General features: G+C 46.2%; 7 protein-coding genes across 7 annotated transcripts; 3 read left to right on the top strand and 4 right to left on the bottom strand.

The window, feature by feature from the left end:
* Positions 1–178: 178 nt before the first annotated feature.
* Positions 179–1,079, top strand: C8R40DRAFT_1042477 (ICMT-domain-containing protein; the record flags this gene model as incomplete). The annotated part of the gene is made up of 5 exons (XM_046224084.1): positions 179–398; positions 450–569; positions 630–768; positions 810–940; positions 991–1,079. 5 exons carry the CDS (start codon positions 179–181, stop codon positions 1,077–1,079), a joined length of 699 nt encoding a protein of 232 aa, XP_046087388.1.
* Positions 1,080–1,208: 129 nt separating this feature from the next.
* C8R40DRAFT_1169412 (ribosomal protein L6, alpha-beta domain-containing protein) lies at positions 1,209–1,940 on the bottom strand (the record flags this gene model as incomplete). Its single annotated transcript, XM_046231371.1, has 4 exons — positions 1,209–1,312; positions 1,367–1,475; positions 1,527–1,631; positions 1,683–1,940. 4 exons carry the CDS (start codon positions 1,938–1,940, stop codon positions 1,209–1,211), a joined length of 576 nt encoding a protein of 191 aa, XP_046087387.1.
* Positions 1,941–2,244: 304 nt separating this feature from the next.
* C8R40DRAFT_1099197 (uncharacterized protein) lies at positions 2,245–5,232 on the top strand. Its single transcript, XM_046227850.1, has 10 exons — positions 2,245–2,288; positions 2,341–2,657; positions 2,893–3,156; positions 3,208–3,363; positions 3,417–3,955; positions 4,009–4,204; positions 4,264–4,509; positions 4,573–5,054; positions 5,117–5,136; positions 5,188–5,232. Exons 2-8 carry the CDS (start codon positions 2,394–2,396, stop codon positions 4,819–4,821), a joined length of 1,914 nt encoding a protein of 637 aa, XP_046087386.1. The 5' UTR covers positions 2,245–2,288; positions 2,341–2,393; the 3' UTR covers positions 4,822–5,054; positions 5,117–5,136; positions 5,188–5,232.
* On the bottom strand, positions 5,126–7,079 carry C8R40DRAFT_1099190 (chaperonin 10-like protein). Its single transcript, XM_046227849.1, has 12 exons — positions 6,838–7,079; positions 6,742–6,780; positions 6,677–6,693; positions 6,570–6,623; positions 6,479–6,515; positions 6,363–6,428; positions 6,274–6,308; positions 6,092–6,217; positions 5,636–6,034; positions 5,498–5,584; positions 5,371–5,444; positions 5,126–5,314 (listed from the first exon to the last, which is right to left on the bottom strand). The coding sequence occupies exons 1-12, from the start codon at positions 6,911–6,913 to the stop codon at positions 5,194–5,196; spliced, it is 1,131 nt and encodes a 376-aa protein (XP_046087385.1). The 5' UTR covers positions 6,914–7,079; the 3' UTR covers positions 5,126–5,193.
* Positions 7,080–7,543: 464 nt separating this feature from the next.
* C8R40DRAFT_1099187 (kinase-like domain-containing protein) lies at positions 7,544–9,326 on the top strand. Its single transcript, XM_046227848.1, has one exon. The coding sequence runs from the start codon at positions 7,620–7,622 to the stop codon at positions 9,117–9,119; it is 1,500 nt and encodes a 499-aa protein (XP_046087384.1). The 5' UTR covers positions 7,544–7,619; the 3' UTR covers positions 9,120–9,326.
* Positions 9,283–11,649, bottom strand: C8R40DRAFT_1184975 (uncharacterized protein; the record flags this gene model as incomplete). Its single annotated transcript, XM_046232993.1, has 11 exons — positions 9,283–9,903; positions 9,953–10,015; positions 10,074–10,135; positions 10,193–10,351; positions 10,399–10,455; positions 10,511–10,615; positions 10,665–10,695; positions 10,745–10,752; positions 10,808–11,010; positions 11,061–11,115; positions 11,169–11,649. 11 exons carry the CDS (start codon positions 11,647–11,649, stop codon positions 9,520–9,522), a joined length of 1,608 nt encoding a protein of 535 aa, XP_046087383.1. The 3' UTR covers positions 9,283–9,519.
* Positions 11,650–11,746: 97 nt separating this feature from the next.
* Positions 11,747–21,494, bottom strand: C8R40DRAFT_1099185 (golgi-body localization protein domain-containing protein). Its single transcript, XM_046227847.1, has 22 exons — positions 21,473–21,494; positions 21,270–21,420; positions 20,377–21,217; positions 19,997–20,325; positions 19,882–19,947; positions 16,770–19,829; positions 16,649–16,715; positions 16,446–16,593; positions 16,174–16,396; positions 15,804–16,122; positions 15,565–15,747; positions 15,207–15,515; positions 15,064–15,152; positions 14,813–15,013; positions 14,696–14,760; positions 14,244–14,642; positions 13,925–14,192; positions 13,233–13,874; positions 12,612–13,183; positions 12,456–12,555; positions 11,898–12,404; positions 11,747–11,842 (listed from the first exon to the last, which is right to left on the bottom strand). Exons 3-22 carry the CDS (start codon positions 21,212–21,214, stop codon positions 11,807–11,809), a joined length of 8,421 nt encoding a protein of 2,806 aa, XP_046087382.1. The 5' UTR covers positions 21,215–21,217; positions 21,270–21,420; positions 21,473–21,494; the 3' UTR covers positions 11,747–11,806.
* Between the last annotated feature and the right edge of the window lie 104 nt (positions 21,495–21,598).

Below are 21,598 nucleotides of genomic sequence, written 5' to 3'. Positions count from 1 at the left end.
AGGAATAAATTCAAGTGCTCATTACGGCATTTGATTTCCTTTTCTTTTGTCTTTCCTATTATTGTTCACTTTCTTTCCTTTCCCCTTCACAATGTCGGACGATGTACCAGTCAATCTTGAGGAATACGAGCAGCTGCAACGTCATGCCCTTTCAACAGTTCCATCCGTCAATGTACGAATGTCCGGTAATCTACCAAATACCCCTCTTGCCGCTGCTACCATAGCCTTTCTCCTGGGATCAGTATTCTGCTTTGGACTTTTGACTTTTCTGGGAGGATTTTCCCTGTGGTGGTGGACCACATATCAACTTGGATTCTTCATTGCTGCATGGTCAGCATTCCACTTTGGAGAATTCGCGGTTACCGCTGGATGGAATCTGGAGAAATGCAGTGTGGAATGTGAGTGTCATAGACAATGGCATATGAAGGGTTCCCTCAATATTCGTTTAGCTTTTCTATTGGATAATGGATCTATGTATCATATAGCGAACGGTTCAGCTGTTCTTGAATATATCGTGACTCTGTATTTTATACCGTCATTCAAAACGAGAGCTTGGGTTTCGATCCTTGGTATGTTCCCGGTATGTCCTGTCAGTGTTTTGCTACAATTAACGACGGAACAATGCACAGGAATGATCATGGTGCTGTTGGGCCAATTCATGCGCTCTGCGGCCATGATACACGCGTCGACGAACTTTTCACATTCCCTTGCGTTCAGGAAGCTTGAATCTCATCGACTAGTCACTGATGGAATCTACGCGTACGTCGCGTCATCGGCCTTGCCTTCATCAAATATTGACCTCTTCATAGCTGGTGCCGCCATCCATCTTATGCAGGTTTTTTCTACTGGGCATTGGGTACCCAGCTCGTCCTACAGAACTCTGTTTGTTTTGTTCTATACTTTATCCTGCTGTGGAGATTCTTCTATTCAAGAACCCGAAGTGAGTCTGGATGTCGTTCCAAATTTCTGCATTTCTAATCATGCTTGCAGCCGAAGAAAGGATGCTCGTCAAGTTTTTTGGTGATGATTATGTCAAATACAGAGATCGTGTTGGTACAAAGATTCCGTTTATCCCATAGTCTTCCAGTGATTGACTTAACTGTGTGCTTGCGAGATGATGACCATGAGCATAAAATGCGATATTGGGAGAGTCATATAGAGTGGACATGCGACATGGAAATTTTATATATGAAGACCAGCACCGTGAATCAATCTTCCTCTGCTATGACACCCTTGTTCGACACGTAGATACCGTCCAGGAACTTTCGAATATCCTTGTTCCGCACTCTGCAGACGCCATGAATGGAAGCCGCTATATGAAAACCGCTTAGAGGTATCGAAGACAAGGGTTATTTAGAAGACTCACCTGATTGGGATACCATATCAATGTCATTACCCTCGAGGATGAGCTCATCCTTCTGTGCTTTAGACTCTGTGATCACAACACCGTCCAGCATGTTAACGTGTCGAACAGTCTGGAACGGACAGTCAGTCTTGCCAACGAGCTTAAATCTTTCACTACTTACCTTCTCGCCTAAAAAGTTACGAATCTCAACCGCATGACCATCGCTCTGAATAATGCAGTTGATAGGGAAATGGGCGTAAACGGCACGCATTTTGTATCGGAAACCCTGAGGAAATTATTGATATCTTGGATACGATCATAGTCTGTATGAACGCACCTTTGTAACACCGTTGATCATGTTGCTAATGAGGCTCTTAATCGTCCGCAGACATGCAACGTGTTTCCTTCCTCCCTGCCAAACTGCAAGTGTGACCTTGGAGTCCTTGCTCTTGACCAGCCGAATGTCCATATTGACATGTTGAACGTTCTTTGTAAGTGTACCGCGAGGCCCTGTTACGGTGATGATACGAGCTTTGAGAGCCACCGTGACTCCCTCAGGGATAACGAGTTCTTCGGTTTGGAGGACGTCCCGCATCTGTAGCGAAAAATCAGTGTCTATGTCATCTGAACTTCCCCAAGTCGATCCAGCCTAAATTTCCCCTCAATCTATCCGAGATCGACATAGAAATGACCGTAGAGATGGCCAGAATCGACTTGGGCAGCATTTAGAGACTCTACTCACGATCTTGAGGCAGGAGAGGCGTTTTTTCTTGAGATTTTGTAACTTGAAATGCCAAATTCGATCGCCAGATGTTATTGATTGTGGCTGTGTGGTGGCGTCACGTGTAGTGTGAGAACGGCCTTCGGAGCTCGTCTTCAAATCGTCTTGTCACCGCATCTCTCATTCCAACCATCATCTTTGTCGTTTCTGCACACTTGGCAGGTGTTTTCTGGTGTGAAAAAAATCGTTTTGACATACGCCAACTCGCTGTTAGGGTGTATTTCGACTTGAGCCTTCTCGTCTCTTTGATATTTCAGTGACTGCAGGATGTCTCTCTATTATGGCCAGCCTTCATACGGCGCCAACGCTTTCAGTCAACCAACGATGCCGAATCATTATCCACTAGTATCTCCTCCTCCTGTTATGCCGATGTATATGGACCCAGCAACTTTCCGCACAGATTTCTCTAATCGGCTTGCAGAGCTAACCGTCAACTCACGCCCTCTGATCCAGAATCTTTCCATGATGGCCCACGATTATTCGCGATTCGCAGATATTGTTGCGCAGTCTATAGAGGCCCATATACGCAAGGTGAGTACTATCTTCAATGTCCCTTATCACCTATATGTGGTAGTGGTCAAAGGGCGGACAGTATTGTAACTCATGTAATCGTACTATCGTACCAGTACCAGTACTGTAGTTTCTAACAAAAAGAGCAGTGCAGCCTGGCGCTTCTAAGAGACCAGCAACCAGAAAATTTTATCCTGCCTCTTATGGTCGTACGAAAGATTCCGCGGATTGCTTACTAATCTTCCCTTTTTTGTAGGTTCCTCCGTGGGTGAAGCTTCCGGTGTTCTATCTGCTCGATATGATTAGCAAAAATATCTATGAACCTTATGCTCGACATTTCGCAAGATTTGTGATTCCTTTGTTCGTAGATACCTATCAACAAGTAGATGAGGCTACTCGCAACAAGATGGTCGAGCTGGTGCTCACTTGGCGGACCGGTTCTCCCACAGGCAAGGAACTCTTCGGTTTGCCGGCGCAGGTTCAGATAGAGCGTAGCATTTGGGGTGATGGATCGAACAGTGTACGTCCGTCCCTCAAAATCCTGATGACTATCGCTCAGCTTGCTCTTCAGTCATCATCGTCGAACGGGTTCTATTCAGGTGTTGGGCAAATTACCAAGGCCCAAGTGCTCAGCGAGCTTGAATTCACTCTTGGACAAAAAGAAAGAGCCGTTCAGGCTAATCCCAACGACTTTACATCGAAGAATCACGTGAATGTTCTGCATCAGGTTGGTACCTTAATGTTATGTCTCTTTTAACTATACTCAAACATCTTCACCAGCTTCGAAAGATGGTGGAAGCCGGCGTTTCGCAAAATGATCTTCAGCAAATATTGAACCAGCTGCGAACTCTCATGCGAAGCAATGTCCAAGCATCAGCATTACCTCCTCCACCGCCAACTCATACTCAGCAATGGTCATCAACTTCTTACCCTACAATTCCTGCTTCAATGCCACTTCCTCCGCCAGCCACTGCACCTGTCACCTTCAATACAACACCTGTATACCCTTTAGCAAACTTCAAATCTGAAACTTATGTATCTGCCAACCCTTCTTCTGGTATCGCACCTACCCCCGTTCCTACAATCGCTGCGGCTGGCTCTTCAACGCAAACTCCTGATTTTGCAGGCTTACTCTCATCACTTATGAAGGCTGGTGTGGTGACAGCAAACAGCACTCCAACCGGAGCCGGTGCTACGACACACGACGATTCAACGGCTGATATGCTCGAGGCGGTTAATCAGTCCAGAGAAACTGCAAGGGCCTATCGAAAATCTGTATTATCCCACTCTGTGCAGTTGACTGCTGCTGCTATCACTAAGTATGTCCTTTTTCTTCCTTGGTCGAATAACATTAACATAAATCATTATCTAGAACTCGGCCGCCCATCTACGATCTGCTCTACGAACAACTTGGAGCTCAATGTAAACAATGCGGCATTCGATTTTTAGATACTGCTGATGGCAAGAAAGCTCTCGAAGACCATTTGGATATGCATTTTCGACAAAACCTCAAGGCCAACCAAAATATAGGACGAGGTCACAGCAGGAGCTGGTTTATTAGTGTCGAGGTCAGCAGTTGTGTCTATCTGATTCCCGTTCAAATGACTGATTTTCTTTCCTTTTACAGGACTGGGTCCATGACGTTAAAGGAAAGGGACGTGCGGATGGGTCTAGGCCGATTACGACTAAAGCTGCCGCTGCTGCTGAAGTTGCTGCACGAGATGCTAAATTACGTTCTGAATTCGTTGTCGTCCCACCTGGAGACGAAGCAAAAATATTATCGTGCCCGATATGTAAGGAGCCTCTTAAATCAGAATTTGTAGAGGATGATGAAGAGTGGGTGTGGAAGAACGCTGTAAAGAAGGATAATAGGGTACGGATTTCTTTCATTCTAGGATATCAGTTCACGTTAGTCTAACGATGCTCCCTTGCGCAGATATATCACGCTACTTGCCATGCAGAAGCTTCAAGTAATGTCCTTGCTGTGCGGTTACGGTCAGATATTAACAGTCGAAGCCGCTCTGGTACTCCTGAGTCAAATTCGTCTTCAATGACGCGTCTGTCGCTTTCTCCCGATCCTGTTACCCGCGGTATAAAACGTAAGGCTGACGATGAAACTTCGTCTCTCATTGGCGAAGCTGAAGACTCGCCACATTATAAGAAGCTCGCCCTTTCTGCTTCATAGCATCAACACATCGTTTCATGCTTTTCTTTCTGTTTTCTTTCACATGTGTTTTTTTCTCTTATCGTAGCATCATCATCATTATCGTGCACCATTTAAGGGATATGTTCATTCACGCATATTTATTCCCTCTCACCTTGAACACTTATCATCAGGATTATAATTACATGTTGTAACGTTGCATGGTCTAGAAATATAGTCATTCTATCACATCAGTTGCTCCCTAAGCCTAAGCTGTACGAGACAACTCGACTGAGTATGCACATGCGTAAATCGAGTGATTCAGCCGTACTTACAGCTAAACCAGTTGAACGTGCTCTGCAAGGAGATCTATAATTGAATAATCCCAGACACATACATAGTACCTACTAAATTCTACAGATCATTTGGGGATACATCGGGTCCAGATATAATTGCCTTGATGACATCCTTTCCGTCGTCGCTCTTGCCCGCTCTAGTAGCCTTGAATGCAGCAATGGCATCTTCGAAATTATATCTGGAAGAAGTTAATTGATACGGAAATTCACTTGACACGGTGGCAGGAACACAAACCGGTGAGTAACCAATGGTTTGAGATCGATTTTTCCTTGAGCGACAAGCGAGATAGCGAGAGGATAGTCTCCGTGCTGAGGGAGCTTCAAATGAGCGATAGGGAAAGCAGTCTACATTGACCACTCACAGTGTATCGGAAGGATCCCTTATATGCCACCTCTTTGGTCATTAGTTGGGACAAATCGATTTGGACGTTGGGATTTCCCATTCCAACCTGAGTGAATATTAGTATGTCGATGACTATCGTCCACAAGAAATATTTCACCTGAACCATCGTTCCACCAGTGCCGACGACATAAAGCGCGGTTTGGATTGAAACTTCTGCACCACTGGCGTCGATAACAAGATCAATAGCATTTGCTCCACGATCCTCGATTCCCAATGTTTTTTTCATGTTTTCTGCATTCCTTTTACTGTAATCGAGCTTAGCCTCATCTTTGTTAGGTGAAAGAGGCCGGTATGGTTCCGCGCCAACATAACTCTTTGCGAATTCGAGACGTGAAGGGACAATATCCGCAGCGATGATTCTCCTTGCACCCAATGCTTTGGCGACGGCCATACAGAGCAAGCCCACCGGGCCGCATCCAAATACTGCGATGCTTTGGCCAAACTTGAAATTCCCGAGGTTCGATACCGAGTGAACTCCGACAGAGAGAGGTTCCATCTACAAACACCGAAAGGTCAGGAACATGTAGCCATATGGCGATGGCATAGGTATCACCATAGCGCCATCCTCCAAGGTAAGATGTTCTGGCAATGGATAAGTGAGATCGCCTAGTACGCGGTAATACCGAGCGAGTGTGCCATCATACGGAGGCGTCGCCGCGAAGACGATATCCGGACAGAGCTGACGTAGGCATTGTTAGTCCAGGAATTACTAGTGACTGGGCATAACAGAGGTACATTATATCTCCCAGATTTACATGAATCGCATATCCCTAATATTCGTCAGCCCCTGTAAGTAATAGACAGAAGCAGCAGAGATAACTTACTGCAGGTTGAACCTGGTTCTACTGCTACCTTATCGCCAACTTTAACGTGTTTGACCTTGGCGCCGACTGGAGATGGGACGATTAAGTAGATCCGCTCCCACTAACTTCAAACAAACCTTTGGTGATGACGCCTGCGGATTCATGGCCAAGAACCTGAGAGGTTGACGATCAAGTGAAATTCCTTCGGATAGAATCGGATGTACCTACCATCGGATCCTTGACAATAAAATCTCCAATTTTGCCATGAACATAATAGTGCACCTGTATGAAGCTGATTGGAGACAAAAACGATATGTGCCAATCTGAATGATTACATCGGAACCACAGATACCTAAGCGACAGTTAGCAAAAATAAGAAGAGATTCTTCAAAAGACCCACCCGTCTTTTTAATGGCTACCAGCACCTCCGTATCAGAGACTATGTGGCGCTCACTTGTGAAGTCTTTTCTGGATGATTGGATCAAGTTCTGCTCACCGGACTCGGGAACAGGGCGTTCCTCATAAGCAACATCTTCGATAGAGCGCAGCACAAAGGAGGGATTGTTGGACATGGCGGTTGTAAGGAAAGACAGGAAAATCCTTGTGATCTCTTCGGATAGTTAAACTCATAAAGACCATCAGCATGGACTAGTACGGACCGAACCGCGCCGGAAAGGTACGGGAGCTGTTAGGAGCTGTTCGGGAACGTCCCTCATTCGTTGCTCACCTCCATTCCAGTTCCTCGGATGTGGGCGGGCCAGGACTTGGTTGATGGTATAGCCATGGAGAAGCCATGGGATGTAGGGCTTATGTGTATAGTAGCGAGTAGCGTTCGGCCACTAATCGCTGGCATGGCCTCAAAAGAAAATAGTGCAATGGTCCTGGGTTTTGTGTTACGGCTGATGTACACAGGTGTGATGCACACTCGAGGGTGGTTCTTTCCAGTTCCCAGTATTTGAATCTTATGAGTTCCACTACCTCATTCCGCCAGTCTGCTTCGATGGTCACCACCGGGTGCAAGTATTCACCAAATGATCACCTCTGATCACGCATATATTCGTCCTCACGTACGCCAAATTTAACTTTTAGCTTAAGCAGCCCTACAAGTTCCAAAAGCGGTAAATCGGGGTAACGTGATTGACTGAATAGGCAATTCGCGCAAAACATAAATGGACTGGAATTCCCCTTTTCTACATCTTAACCTTTACCTTCACTATTCGCTTTGACAGCACTTTACATTACTACCTTACATTGACCTTTCATCTTCTTCAACGCAACATGCCTCGTCACGTTCCGGTCACCGACACCTTTCCCGACTTTGCTGGCCACTTGTTAGACAATGGCCGCTTCAAGCTTATTGAACCTCTGGGCTCAGGCGCGTACGGAAAAGTCTACAAGGCTATAGATCTCACCTCGCCTTGTGAAAATCCCATATACTTTGCCGTCAAATGCCTTCTTAGACCCAGATTTGGTTCGCGACATGAAGACTTCCAGTTACGCGAGTTCACTCTCCATCGTCTTGTCTCTAGTCATCCCAATATCATCGGCTTCCACAAGGTTCTATATGATCAAACTTACGTCTACGTTGTTCTCGATCTCTGTCTAGGAGGTGACCTCTTCGCTGCAATCACTGAACGGAAGGCCCTCCGTCAAAACAATGAGCTCATCAAATCGATATTCATACAACTCCTTGATGCTGTTCACCACTGTCATGAAAATGGCGTTTATCATCGCGACTTAAAACCCGAAAACATTCTATGCTCCAAAGACGGTCGGCGTGTTTATCTTGCCGATTTTGGCTTATCTACGCAGAACAAAGTTTCGGAGGACTTTGGGTGTGGAAGTTCATACTACATGAGTCCAGGTTACTTGCACTTTACTGATTCATCAGCTATGTATTCACGCCTGTCTTTTGCAGAATGTATCGGCAAGGAGTTCAAGCATGGCAGATATTCGACTCGCCACAGTGACATTTGGTCGTTGGGTGTTATTCTCACCAACATGATCGCTGGCCGGAATCCCTGGCGATATGCAATGACTACCGACGACTGCTTTTCTGCTTTTCTGTATAATCGGGACTTTCTTCGCACTGTCTTGCCCATCTCTGATCAGGCCAACCTCATCCTCAAGCGCATTTTTCATCTCAATCCACTCAATAGAATATCTATTCCAGATTTAAGGCGCGAGATTCTCGATGTCGATACCTTCTTCATGTCCGAAGATGAACTACATCGTTCAAGTGATGTAGTGCGCACGGCCGCAGCCAACTACGCTGCACCTCCTGTCACTCCGCTGGAAGACGCACATGAGTGTCCAAAGACGCCCATCGCCTCCGAGCCAGTGGCATCCAAGAGTTTATCAAGCGCTCCGAGAGATTCGGAGGAAGTCTACTTGTATGCCCGACCTACAGAGGGTCTTCAGCCGTTACCCGACCATCCTCATAATTCCCTACTTGACGTGCTCGCTGTCGGATCCAGTTCTACGTCCACTTCCGAACCAGAGAGTGCTGGCCCGATCACACCCGAATCTAGACCCGTGAACGAGCCTCTTGTAGAAGTGCCCGAATTATCGTCTGACGTGCTTGGAGGAGGTTCCAATGCTATCACTTTCAATACGGTCCGTGCTACGGCGAAGATCGAACTTAAAAGTGTACAACTTCCTCGTCACCGGGCCCCCTCTGACACAGCGTCGAGACCTCCTCCACGACGAGTAGGTAAACAATTGTTCAGGAAGGCCGTTCAGCGCTTGAAGGCTCTGTCGGAAAGTGTTTCGAGTTGATTTGACTGAAGTATTGTTGTGGGTGTTTGACACACTTTTTTCTTTATAACTTGGGCGTCGGGACGCTTCCACTCTAGTATCCACACACTCCCTAAGTTACATTCATCATATGGCACATCCACTTTCATACAGTAAAAATACTTATAAATGAACGATCAGTACTTCGTAAAACAATTTGAGTATCATGGTCTGTCCTGTTCACCCTGCTGCCCAGGGATCCTTAAGCCTTAACATTAATGACTTTCAAGCCTAGCATCAAAGAGGCAATGGGCACAGCAACAAAAAGACTCCGGGCAGCGAGGCAATGGAAAAGGCTTTGAGGCAAAGTTATGGTAGAGGAGGCCAAATAGTGTGTACAAGTGAATAATAAGTACAATAAAGATACAAGTCCCTCTGAACATTACTGAGATAGTTCTTTCTGCGGAACGAACCCATTTTCTTCCTTGATGGATGATTTTTCCTGCATTGCTTGTCCTCCGACGTGGGATGATCCTTCTGGTATAGCTCTGAGGCTGGTAGAACCAGAACGACGCGGTATGTTATCCGCGACATCAGTATCCGCAATCTCAGTATTAGATCCATGGTCTTCAGAACCGTGATACAACGCTAACGCGTCTTTAAGCCTTTGTTCCACCTCCGCAGTACGTTTTGTTTTCGCGCTTCCGAGGGCTATGACCACTGCAGAGCCTATACCGCAAAGGAAACCCAGGGGGATCAGAATCCCGGTACTCCATGCAGGTCGTTCAAACCTGTTCAACCCCCACATGGTTCCACAAAGAATTATCTGCAGCGATGTGAACTCGGGTTGTGACTTGAAAAAGAAAAGCAATTACTTGAAAGATCGAGTTACCATCGTTCAAACAGCATATCAATAAGGCATAACCAATCGGAAAAGCCTAAAAAACGTCTGGCTTGAATACGAGTCCACGATTTTGTGGATAGATAAGTACCCACCCGGTGGGTGCTAGTACCGTGAGGTTTGTACCACGTCTGGCTGTGGTGAAATTTGACTTGTTCTAAGAGATAAGAACGTACTGAATAATTTAAAATAGAGAGCAAGTATCAATACGTACGTCGATGCAAATCCTTCTGCTCTTCGTCAGTCAGTACGTGGACATAGTTGGGGTCGTAAACGGGATCTGGAAGGTCGTCTTCATCAAACAACTGCGGTAAACCAGCCTTTGCTCGGAGCTCCCTCGTTCGTCGTTTGTAAGAATATATTTTGCTAATACCTAGAGATTGGATGAGACCCATTTATTTTTTTGAAAAAATTGCTTACGGTAAGTGTCGAGAACGCGAAAGGGTATAAATCCGATACCCGTCACGGCGAATAGCCCTATAATGAAGGATAATGAAGTTTTCGGAAAGCCTGATGATTTGAGAGTACATACCATCGACGACTTGTGAGCTGACCTCGACCCAAAAGCCTTGTGTGTTGGCATTATGGAAGTTGATGATTTTGAGGAGAAAGACGACAATCGCAGCACCCCAAAACACTGTTGTATTGTGTTATAGATAGACAACGATTATATGCATTCGACATACCGACGAGAAAGCCGTATATCCCAGTGACGATCTAGGTTTAGAGTAAGGAGATTGTACTCTGTCAATGGAAAGTAACATACGCCCAGAGCTAAAGGGGTAAGATCAGCTTTATTCAAAGGCTTTAATATTCGGAAATCACGCACGAGTCTTGAGAAACGACCAAACTCCTTTCAATGTCCTCCTAATCTTATCGCGCCGCCTCATAACATCATCGACGTGTCGATCCAATGAGTCTTCCAACACGGGCCGTCCTTGCTCTTCAGCTGCGCGAGCACTCTCAACAGAAGGGAAAGGTGGTGGAGATAACGCGACTACAGGTTTTCGAAAGTGGAATGAAAATGGTGGTCTAAGCAGCGGTCAGTCAGAAAGCGGGAAAATTGACCAGGGAAAACCAACATTAGAATTGAGTTGGCAGCGTTTGTCAAATTATTTGCGGTGGCTACCTGTGGATCTAACAAACCTCTAATGAGAGAGATGTTCAAAAGCGTTTTGAGAACCACACACCAATAACGTCCAGATGCTCTACGACGTCGTCATGGTGGTGAACCAAGTCAACATTTTCTTCTGCAAGACTCAGTGCACTATCTATAAGTCCTGGTCCATTTTCTCCCTCCCCTGGCACTTGTACATCTATTGATGAGTGTTCAAGTGTAGCGATTCCTGATCCAATTGAAGGTGCTGGGGATGGATGAAATGAGAGGAGCCTCTGGGGTAACGAAAAAGCCCGGGCTCTACTCCGATCTCCACCAAGTAACGGTGTCTGTAGAGACAGAAGATGGTGTTGTACTCTGCTGCTCGAGCTTAGACGCAATGGCCCTTGGTTTTGAGTAGGTCTAGTTGATTGAGCGGGGAAGGAAGAAGGCTGAGGTTCATCCTGGACCGATTGGCTCCGTCTGAAAATTTGCGCAAGAGACCTCGAATTACCACCCTCAGAGTGATTGCCCAACGAAGAGTAAGTGTGTCTTTTGACCCTTATAGATGGCATAAGCGTTTAGGAAATATTCCGAGTGCGTGATGATAAGAATAATGTACAGGGTGATAGAATTATGAGAGCATGTAGGTACAGAGCAAGGCAAATGAAATTAGGAGACAATATAGCCGAAGGCCCTATCTGCATGACGCATACGTTACATAATATTATCTTATCGGTCAGTAGATTGCCGATGTCGAGAGCCAGACTGTAAAATGGAGGGTTGAGACGACACATCGAACTTAAAATTTGAAGTGACATACCCCATTGATAGAGGTTTCAATTTTTCCCGACTTGGAGGAAGAACGGCTAAAAAGAGAAAGCACCCTCTTGCGACCAGGGGGCCTTGACACATTTGCTGCACCAAACTCTTCATCGTCGATGGGCTCTGGATCGACAGTAAGAGGGCCAGCGCCAAGTATTGTTGCAGCCTCTACTTTCCTATGCGAAGTTTTCTTCCAGTGACGAGGTGGTGGCGGCGGTGGAGCATCGAGGAAAGAGGGTAACGAGGGAAGGGTTTCGTGTCCCTTCTCTTCTTCGGTACCGTTATTGGCATGAGAAACGTTAGCGATGGCTTTGTGCTGAGTCGATTTTGGCGGAGAAGTATGTTCAATGACAGCGGCCGTACTTTTTGAGGCAATCCATTTTGTTTTCGATATGAGCTCTCGAGCAACAGGCAGGACAGGGACAAGAGGCTGCTGGAAAGCCATCTTGACCCAGCCCTTCCAGCTCATATCAGAAGGGATGAACTGGTTAACAAGCTCTTCAAACTAAAAAGGGGCCAGCTGAGCAATAGTCGAGCACACATTCTATGAACTCACACTGAGCGTTTGATTTCGAAACTCTAAATCCCGGGTACGAATTCGGGCGTCTCGACACACAAAAGCATCCTCCTTCATGACACTCAAAAGGAGATGGAGACTGGAAGAACATCATTCACTGAGAAATGCGAACAAAAAGGGAAAACCGCCCCATACCTTGATATCTTGACATATACAAATGTCTTTCGAGAAGAACGTGTTTTCATTTCGGCTGCATCTCCATTCTGATTTGCATGGCTGATAGTTCTTTGTCGTTTGGGCTCCCGCTCAAAACCATCCACCAAGGTCTGATTACGCTTCAAGTTCTCTGAAGATCGAGTTCTTTGTAAAGTCTGCCTCAACATCACTTGTGTAGAGTCTTCAACTGCAGTGGAGCGTAAATCCGTGAACGAACGGGATGCACCGAGCTTGCGCAAGGGAGGGGCCAAACTAAACGAATCAGGGTCGAAAGGATCTCGCGAAAAGGCAGAATGTGGACGAGGACTATCCGGTAGACCAAACGAAGTCGATTGTATAGCAGTATCCATGACAGTTTCTGGCTGTAGGACATCTTCGATGGATTTGCGGCGATGTTTTCGTGCGGGATAAACGTATTCCATGATCCGCCGACCAACTTTGGCATCAATCTGAAGCCGCAAAGGATGCAGTGCGATCTCGAAGCTTTCATAGATAGTGATTCCGCCCACAGGAGGCAGCACCGACCAATTCGACAGGACAAATAACCCCCGCTATAATTACTATCAGAATAATCTCAGAGACATGCAATGATCCAAATACCTTAAGCAGTGGGTGGTAGGCAGGCTCGTCGTGTTTAGAAAGGATTTCGGCCCATGTAGCATCTCTCGATCCATCAAACGCTTGAAGGTCTCCAACAGTCAGATGATTCACGGTCGAACTGTCCTGCCGTCTGAGCCAGTAAAAATCAATGTTCTGGACAGCCAGCTTTGCCAACAAATCTCTGTTTTCATCAACCATCCGCCAAGAAATTTCGGAAGAAGAAGCATGAAGTAATGTTGCTGATTTTCGATCAGATTGTTCATCGCGCCTGTCGCGTCTGCTCTGTGCCAACTTGATGGCCTCGAACAGGAAGTTCAGCCTTTCCGAAAGAAGGAACATATGCGCGCGAAGCCGGATTAATTCGAACTCAGCTTCTTCGTCTCCGGGTCGATGGTTTTTTTTCGCGAGGTACTCTATATCCAGCGCTTTCCTCATTTGACTCTGCAAGTCTAAAATCACTCCGGCGGAGGATGTCAAATCATTGAAATCGTATTGGAATAGGACAGTTTCCAGATGATCCAGGCGAGTCTTGTGGGCTGCATCGGAATAAAGAAGCAGTCGGGTTATGATGTTGGAGATGGTTTCAAAGTGATGGTCACTAGCAGTCACAGTAAAGCGCGGAATTTGTACTTGAATTAGATCCTTGAGATACTCAGTCTCTGAGTGAGGACACAAGGCAATAAATGACATACCGTCTCATCGTGCAGGTGATTCGCAACTTCAAGTGAGCCCGTGGACTCGGACGATTTTCTGGCTACCGCAGAGGTGACATTATTATGGAGCCGTAGGCGGTTGAACTTATCATATTGGAGAGACGCGTCCGTTTGGGGGACTAACCGCTCAAATGCATCACTTTCGCAACGGAGATCTATAAGTACTTCCAAAGGGACACAACCGTCACCTGAGTCCACTGTGGACGTGGGTGCAAATGTTTGCATTCCAGACAAGACGGCATACGTCCTATAAAAATATAATCATTGGAAGAGCATCGGTGACCACATGTCTTCTAACCTTGTCATTATTTTGCCAGTTACCGGATCATCTGCATTTGCGTCGTCCATGATCGCGAACGATTGTAGTTTGGCCTGTAACGCCGCAACAACGCATGTTTCATCCACTTCACCTCGATTACGCAATACGATTTGCGGCTTCAAGAGTAAACAACAATGGCTCTTACGAAGAGAAACACTTTCCGACCATCCATCCATGGGATTGAAATGGGCGGAGGTTTCAGCCTTCGTAACATGGACCTTTGAATTATCTGAGCCGGACTTGAAGGCGTCTCCCACGATTTTACGTATAGCAGAAGCAGCTACATGAGCAGGATTTTGAGTCTTCTGTTCGTCTGAGTCAATGGTAGCTTCAGTTGCAAGTATAGCTTCAGCTTGATCTCTTATAAACTTGACCGCTCTGTTGCAAAAAAGAAATCAGAGACGTATTCACTGTAAATGAAGGTTACAAACCGAGTTGCCATGTGATATTCAAATCCTCTACGATCGCGCGAACAGTGGTAGTACTGCATCATTATCTGCAGCCTAATTGAGGGATATCTGTTTCTAAAAATCGAAAGGTAGGCTCACATCACGAACGGCGCTGTCGACAAACAGTTTAGGACAATGTATCTGAAATACATTGTCAAATTCGGCCCATTCATCAGCAGAGACTGAATCCGCAGGCATCGAGTAATTGTATGGAGTGGCATCTTGCGTTTGTCCATCTTCAGTGTCGAGCAGATGGTTGACGTATCTTTGAAGTAACGGTATCATCTTCTGGGCAGTTGACTAGTTCTCGAATTAGTATCCGCATGAATCTGTTGAATTGCGGTGAATACCTCAGAACTGAAATTACGATCTGCGGCTGAGATTGTGTTCAACTGGTCTATTCGTTCAGAAGCCAAAGTCATTTGAATATGAGGGACAGCTAAGAGAAGTGGTTCAGCAATATATTTCAATTGTGACTTGATGTATGACTTACAAGGCTCCTTGCCTAGTAAACATTGATGGGTGTGTTCATTCCCGAACTTACTACGCTCCAGTGGGTTGTCCACTAACGCAGTGTTTTTCTTGAAATAGCTGATTCGGGGACACGATGCTACAGGAAGTATATGAAGGTTTGGTTCGATAGACGTTGACCAGTCTGTCTCAACAAAATCATCGACATTATGCCATAGAGATGTCAGCTCAATGGACGGCAAGTCTTCGCGAGAACGGTAACTGCTTCTTTGAGAAGGTACTGAAACTCCTACTGATTGTTTCAACGGTTCTTTAAAGATAGCAACCAAAGCTGGGCGCAGATCAGATCATCATTCCTCGATGTCGGGTGGACAGCTTACAGCGCAGATCGAGATTTTTCATGACCACCTCAGCTGCATAGAAAGCTTTCCGACGATTGACTTTCGATGAGGAAGACAAAGTTTCAGTGGTGGTCATCTCCTGGTCCCTTTGGTGCATGTCTACTTGGAAATCTTCAATCATTGCTTTAACGCCAACCCAGGGGGTTACCCCGTCAATCCAAGCTGTAGGAGGCAGATAGATTAAATGAATTATACTAAGTCAAGCAATCAATTCTTACTTTCTCGGGAATCGTCGACGTAGCCGTGCATGACAAACAATTTTGGAACAAGCAAACGGTATTTGAGTGTAGCCAGATGACGCCCAATTTTGGGCGAGATTATTCGACGGGGAAAGTACGAACCATGCCTTATTGGAAGGGATAAAACACCATCGAAAAGAGTCCACCATGACCAGAAGTGGGTGAAAGTCTTGGGAGTCAAATGCAGACTGCTAAATTCAGTTTCTGTTCCGGGCTTCAGACTTCGTGTAGATGCCGTCAAAGATATTGAAAGATGGATGAAATCCGACCGGAATTCGGAATAAGAGTCCGCGGGGCCCTAAATAACATGTAAGATGAATTCTACAAAGGTATCGAGAATCATACTGACATTTAAATCGGGAGTGCCCGGCTTTTTCTCTAACCTCACCAAGTAGTGTGGCATGAAGTCAAAGAAGCGGCACTGGCGATGAAAAGGTGAACCGGTGCAGCTATGGCAGTTTGTTCCACAACTTCGCTCAAGGGCAAAGCCGAGACCAAATTTAACTCCAGATAGAAACTTAGCGCAGATTTTCCTGACAGAAGACGGATATTTCCTCGGAAGTTTTTCCAAGCTATGATGACAGTCGTTAGTTGAGAAATAGGTGAACAACAGATACTGACTTCGGGATCGCAATAACCATCGAGTCACTGATGACTTGAATGAGTTCTCCGTCGTCATTCTTGCGGCCGATGAGCAGCTTTGTATGACCTTGCCAGGAGTACAAGAACCCTGCGCCAACATCGATGATCTCGTAAGGATCACGAAGACCTGTCGATAATAGGATAAACGGGTACCGTTATGAGAAACGAGGGGGGCCACGTACCTTTCATGTGTAGTCGAATGTCGCCCCTGAAGGAGGCGCGAACGCTCCAGTGGAAAACGAGTCTCAACTATATCCCACGGAATGTTAATGAATTCATAAACAATGCTGCAAGGTCATATACCTTATCCCAGAAGCCCAAAGGAGGGGAAGGGTCACGCGGCGAGCTCGACAGAGTATCGACGATCCTCATGAGATCTTGTGTAGCTGGACCATAACTTACGCCCCAGCAAAACGTGGTTGGATTGGCAGTGGTAACCTTGACTTCAGGGTTAGCATATGTCTTCACAGGCATGATGGTTTTAGGAACCATGAGGTAGAAAGGTTCTACATCGAGATACTCGGTTTCTGGCAGTATGATGGGACATTCTACCCAGTCGATGGAGAGGTCAGTCCCCATCTCTTCGGCGATCACTAGATCAGTGTCAAACTCTAGAGCGGCCAAAGTAGGGTCAGGGTGTGCAGGTATGTCCACCATTGCCAACGGATAATCTCGCAAGGTGACCTGGAACGAGGAGAGAGAGTAATGTAGATGTAGTGGAATCAGAAGACTATATTGTGTATCTTTAGGGAGTTGGCCTTGCTCGAACAAGAAATCAGGAGTGCATTCCAGAGGAAATGTCGGTCTGGAAATGATCATTGAGAGATTGGTGATTGTGGTTCTAATCAGCGGTGGATCCTCTTTTACTGGAGTACACGGAATGATGGTTGGGATATTAACGCCTCTGCTAGTGGGAGAAGGATGTAACTGTCGGAATAATTCTGCTTGGACCTCTTTCTGCTCGTTCTTGAGTCGCTCGAGCCGCATGACCCAGTCAAGAACATGGACTTGGTCAAGTCTATCTCGGGCGTCTTGAATAGAAACAGAATGGTGGGTTGAGAATTCCCAGTCCGCATCCCTTTCAGGAGTCTGAGCACCTTGTGTGGCTAAAATGTTGTTCACCTTGACAGCGAACGCATCCTCGCGATCCATACGATTCTTCACAGCATCGAGACCTACTTTGAAGATACGACCGAGTTTGGTCTCCAGGGGATCATCTGCAGCTTCAAGAGACAAATACCCCACTTGTACAGATAGATTTGGAACTGCTTTCGGCGCCTCGGCTTCAGGTTTAGGAAAAGGTGAAAAGAGATTCGATGTTGTTATCAGGTGAAGATGCCGTAGCGCTTTTATCACTACGCTGACGTCAAGGACCAGATCAGCCAAGATGAAACCGAAAGGGATGCGGACACGTGCAGCAACCCCCTCTACCGAAACTGAGTTGCCGACAGCAGGTTGTTGCTTGAGACAAACATTCCACTTTTGCAGAGTCAAAAACTCCTCCCACTTCTGCCCTATTCTCTGTTGCCAACGATTTACAGCTGCAGGAACGCGTGTCCATAATACAAGTTTGTCCCATCCCACCGTCAGTGGACCATCAGAAATGAGATGTGTAGATAGAGAATCGAGGCGACAAAAGATCTTCGAATTGCGAAGGACAAAATGTGCTTGTAGATTATCAACTGTAGCGGTGACTTGGAGAGACAGTAATATACTCCCACTCACATGGCGAGTATTCTCACTAGCGCTGGCTCGAGGGCGAGTTGTAGATAGTGTCTTCAGTGTCCGAGCTGCAAGCATAACGCTATAGACATCCGCAACCTGGACCATTGCTTGCACGTATGGAACTCTCATCATGATGTCTAAAACCTCTTTTCCGCCTTGACCATGGAGACGGGCGTCGGTCAAAAAGCCATGCATTTGTAGACAATCTCTGTTCTCGAAAGCGGGGTTGTCACGTTCAGCGATGAAGGGATCATCAGTGGAATATTGGGTGGAGATGGCACTCCGTAATGAGAGCCGCAGGAAGGAAAGACTCATGAAAGTAGAAATCGATGCACTTCTTTTTGCCTCTTCCCAGGCAGCAACACTACGCTCCTTGGGCAAGAATAGTTTGATTCTTGATGATGACAGATTTATTGGTTCCTTGTACCGCTGCAGATGAGTGTAGTGTAGAGCACAATATTGTGCCGACATGCCAGTTACACGTAAAGCGAAACCACGAGACAACTCCAGGTTATCATTGGGATTTAGTTCAGAAGCTGTAACAAAAATGACAAATCGGCTCAATGAAACCGTAGCACTGCAACCTAGTGGTAATCTCGCTTGGAGAGACTTGTGTGAATTGCCCTCCTTCACAGCAGAAGGAAGGACTTCTAAGAGTTCAACTAGGGCATCAAGTACCTCTGGATGCCAGAGTTCTAGGCATAAAGCGTCTGACGAAAAACTGATATCAGAGACCAATGTTGACAAGTCGATGCTTGGTGTATTTTGAGTGTCATCTCTAATTTCAGCTAAAATGTCACCCTTGCCGACAGCCTCAATCGCATCAAGAGATACGAGAGCAGGATCTTCCGCAAAATCGGAGACAACACTGGCTCGTTTGGATTGCCGGGAACGGATTCGAATGAAGGTTGGCTTCCAAATGAACGATAGTTCGAAGACCATTCGTAAAAGGAGCTTGTCGAATTCAGCCAGAGTACTAGCGACGAGTGGGTATCGATTGTCAAAATGTGAGTTGATCAACAAGAGGAAACCGTCCGTTCGCATTTCTATGGTGTGCGGGCTTTCTGGTGAGCCAACGAGTAGTTGAGTTTGAATAGGTCCGCAACTGACTTCTATTTCTATTCGAGGAACTGGAATGAGAGAGAATGAAGGTTGAGCAGGTGGAATCGATTTTTCGTTATGAGGGATTTGTTCGACAAGTTCTAGTAAAGAATCCAAACGGTCGGTTACACTCACTGAGTCCACGCCTAACTTGAACAAAACGGTGGGAGCATTAGGATCACCGCCTAGGAAGGGTGATGTGACGAGAAGAGGAGAGGGCCATTGGGTTGTAACAATGTTCAAACCTAGAGGGCCTACGTTGACTAAACGGAGCTTATCCCTACCCGAGGTCCGTGTAAGCTGAATCCCATTGACATTCACATCCAACGAATAGATATCAGAGTCAAAAGCTTCCTTGGGGTCGTTTCTTCCAGCCAATTTACGATGCAGTAAATTCCGGTCGAAGTTGCTGAGCCCGACATTGACGTTTATGTCCTCAACGATAAGCCGGTACGAGTCCAGATTGGCGTTTGGTGAGGTAGACAACGATACAAAACTTATGTGAAGTTGTATTGAGTCCAGAAATGATATCAACGCCTGATTACCACTGTCAAAAGTGCGAGAAGCTAATTAAAAGTCTGAGACCTACTTGGTTTCTGGTATCTCTTAATTTCATGCAAGGGCGGTAACCGTGTCGTCGAGGTAAGATTGAGGCCTGAACGGAAACTATGAACACAGATACTGGTGATAATCTGACAACTTACAGTGATAGATTCGAGGATGGGGGACGATGGACTATAAATTGATGAGAAAGCAGAGTCGGCGGATAGAGGCGACCGTAGAAAAGTGGTCCCTCGAGACACAAAGGAAAGAGTGGGGCTCAATAGAGGAATATCTTCTTTTGGAGAAGGAGCGGGGGGCCTTGAGGCTTTGTATTTTTGCAACAGGGTATGTAAAACATCCACATCCACAAAGCAGCCCTCAAAATTGATATTCGTCTGCAGAGCGTGTGTATGCAACCTTCTCCGTTTTGGATCGAATGTCGTGGTCGAGTGTAGTGTGACAGCACCAGGTATACGAAAGAATGTCGAGTCTAAGAAATTAGTTCAACGGAAAGAGCCTGAATCGAGCCAGAGTAACCCACCTGAGGGGAGATAACCCTTGATATTATCAAGTTCCACCGCGAAGCTAGCCACACCTTCCCTCGTTTCGATTGCTCTATCCCATGTGCGCTCGAAACTGCGTGTAAGACGCGATTTCCAGGCAGTCATACTGAACGATTTCTTGGAACGGAGTGGAGGAGCTTTCTTTTCTGTCCCGTTATCGTCCAAGTCCTGACCTTGACGGAAGTCAAGTAAAGTATGTAGATGAACCTTCTCAATCGTTACTTCGCATTCCAGAGAACCAGTAAATTTGAACGTGGCGGGATATATATCGAAGAACACCGCCGACGTAATACCTGGGGCCCAAAATATAACCCATCGGAGAATATACGTAGCCACACCCCGAATGGGAGGACGAAATATTGGATCCAGAGCGGAAACAATCCCCGACGTTATTCGCCAGATATTTTGAGAGGCAGCAGAAGTTACCACAGCAGTCATAGATCTCTTGTGACCATCAGAGATGCTGGGCTCCAGGTCGAATCTGGAGATCTCTCCCGTTAAACCCTCCACTTTGATGGTCAGATGCCTCGCGCCATCTACACGAGACCACGAGTAGCTCAAACGCTCGACCCCCCATGTTCCATTCCCATGGCTAACATACAGCCCACGAATGGAGCGCAAACTAACACTCCGGATGCGAATGTGACGAGAAAAGCGTAGGAAGAGCCAAGGTACGATATACGTGCGAAGGAGAAGGCCGAAGACGATGAATCGAATCAGGAGAATGAGGGCAGCCAACCATTGACTTGATGGGTTCCAAAAAAGAATGACTTCACATGGGATAGTAAGATAGTAAAATAGATGGAAGATAGACATAATCTATGAGAAAAAGTTGAGCTGCGCAACTGACAGTTAGCAATAAGATACTCGCCGTTCTAAGAATCAAGATAATACTTTGATATTTCCAAACGAATGACGTCGGCCCGTGCTAGGTTCCAGTTCCTTCTGTGCTACTGGTGCCAGGGTAGAAGTGAAGGTGAAAATCAATTTAGGTGTTTAGGTGTAAGAGGTTCATCGCAATAGTGAGTTTCTCACAATTGCCCGTGGCCGTCGAAGTGTTTCTTATGTCATCAGTGCCGTCGCCGGACTCGGTTCTTTCGGCAATAGTCAAAGCAGTACATTTCACGCTTCTATTCAGACTAATTAGACTCGAACAGCACGCAATACAAAATACTATTCAATTTGTTCCATTTCGAGTAT

Source organism: Lentinula edodes (genome assembly GCF_021015755.1).
Source record: "Lentinula edodes strain Le(Bin) 0899 ss11 chromosome Unknown C8R40scaffold_13, whole genome shotgun sequence".
Taxonomy (NCBI): Eukaryota; Fungi; Basidiomycota; class Agaricomycetes; order Agaricales; family Omphalotaceae; genus Lentinula; species Lentinula edodes.
Note: the sequence above shows the minus strand (reverse complement) of the source record. Positions and strands in the feature narration are given on the sequence as shown.

Coding starts and splice junctions, on each gene's coding strand:
- C8R40DRAFT_1099187 (XM_046227848.1), top strand. CDS start 7,620: ATGCCTCGTCACGTTCCGGTCACCGACACCTTTCCCGACTTTGCTGGC.
- C8R40DRAFT_1099185 (XM_046227847.1), bottom strand. CDS start 21,214: ATGTCTATCTTCCATCTATTTTACTATCTTACTATCCCATGTGAAGTC. Junction 16,123..16,173: donor CGGGCACTCCCGATTTAAAT/GTCAGTATGATT, acceptor CATGTTATTTAG/GGCCCCGCGGACTCTTATTC. Junction 13,875..13,924: donor ATCACCTGCACGATGAGACG/GTATGTCATTTA, acceptor GAGTATCTCAAG/GATCTAATTCAAGTACAAAT.
- C8R40DRAFT_1099197 (XM_046227850.1), top strand. CDS start 2,394: ATGTCTCTCTATTATGGCCAGCCTTCATACGGCGCCAACGCTTTCAGT. Junction 3,956..4,008: donor ACTGCTGCTGCTATCACTAA/GTATGTCCTTTT, acceptor ATCATTATCTAG/AACTCGGCCGCCCATCTACG. Junction 4,510..4,572: donor CTGTAAAGAAGGATAATAGG/GTACGGATTTCT, acceptor TCCCTTGCGCAG/ATATATCACGCTACTTGCCA.
- C8R40DRAFT_1099190 (XM_046227849.1), bottom strand. CDS start 6,913: ATGTCCAACAATCCCTCCTTTGTGCTGCGCTCTATCGAAGATGTTGCT. Junction 5,445..5,497: donor AGGGATCCTTCCGATACACT/GTGAGTGGTCAA, acceptor AAGCTCCCTCAG/CACGGAGACTATCCTCTCGC. Junction 5,315..5,370: donor AAACCATTGGTTACTCACCG/GTTTGTGTTCCT, acceptor AACTTCTTCCAG/ATATAATTTCGAAGATGCCA.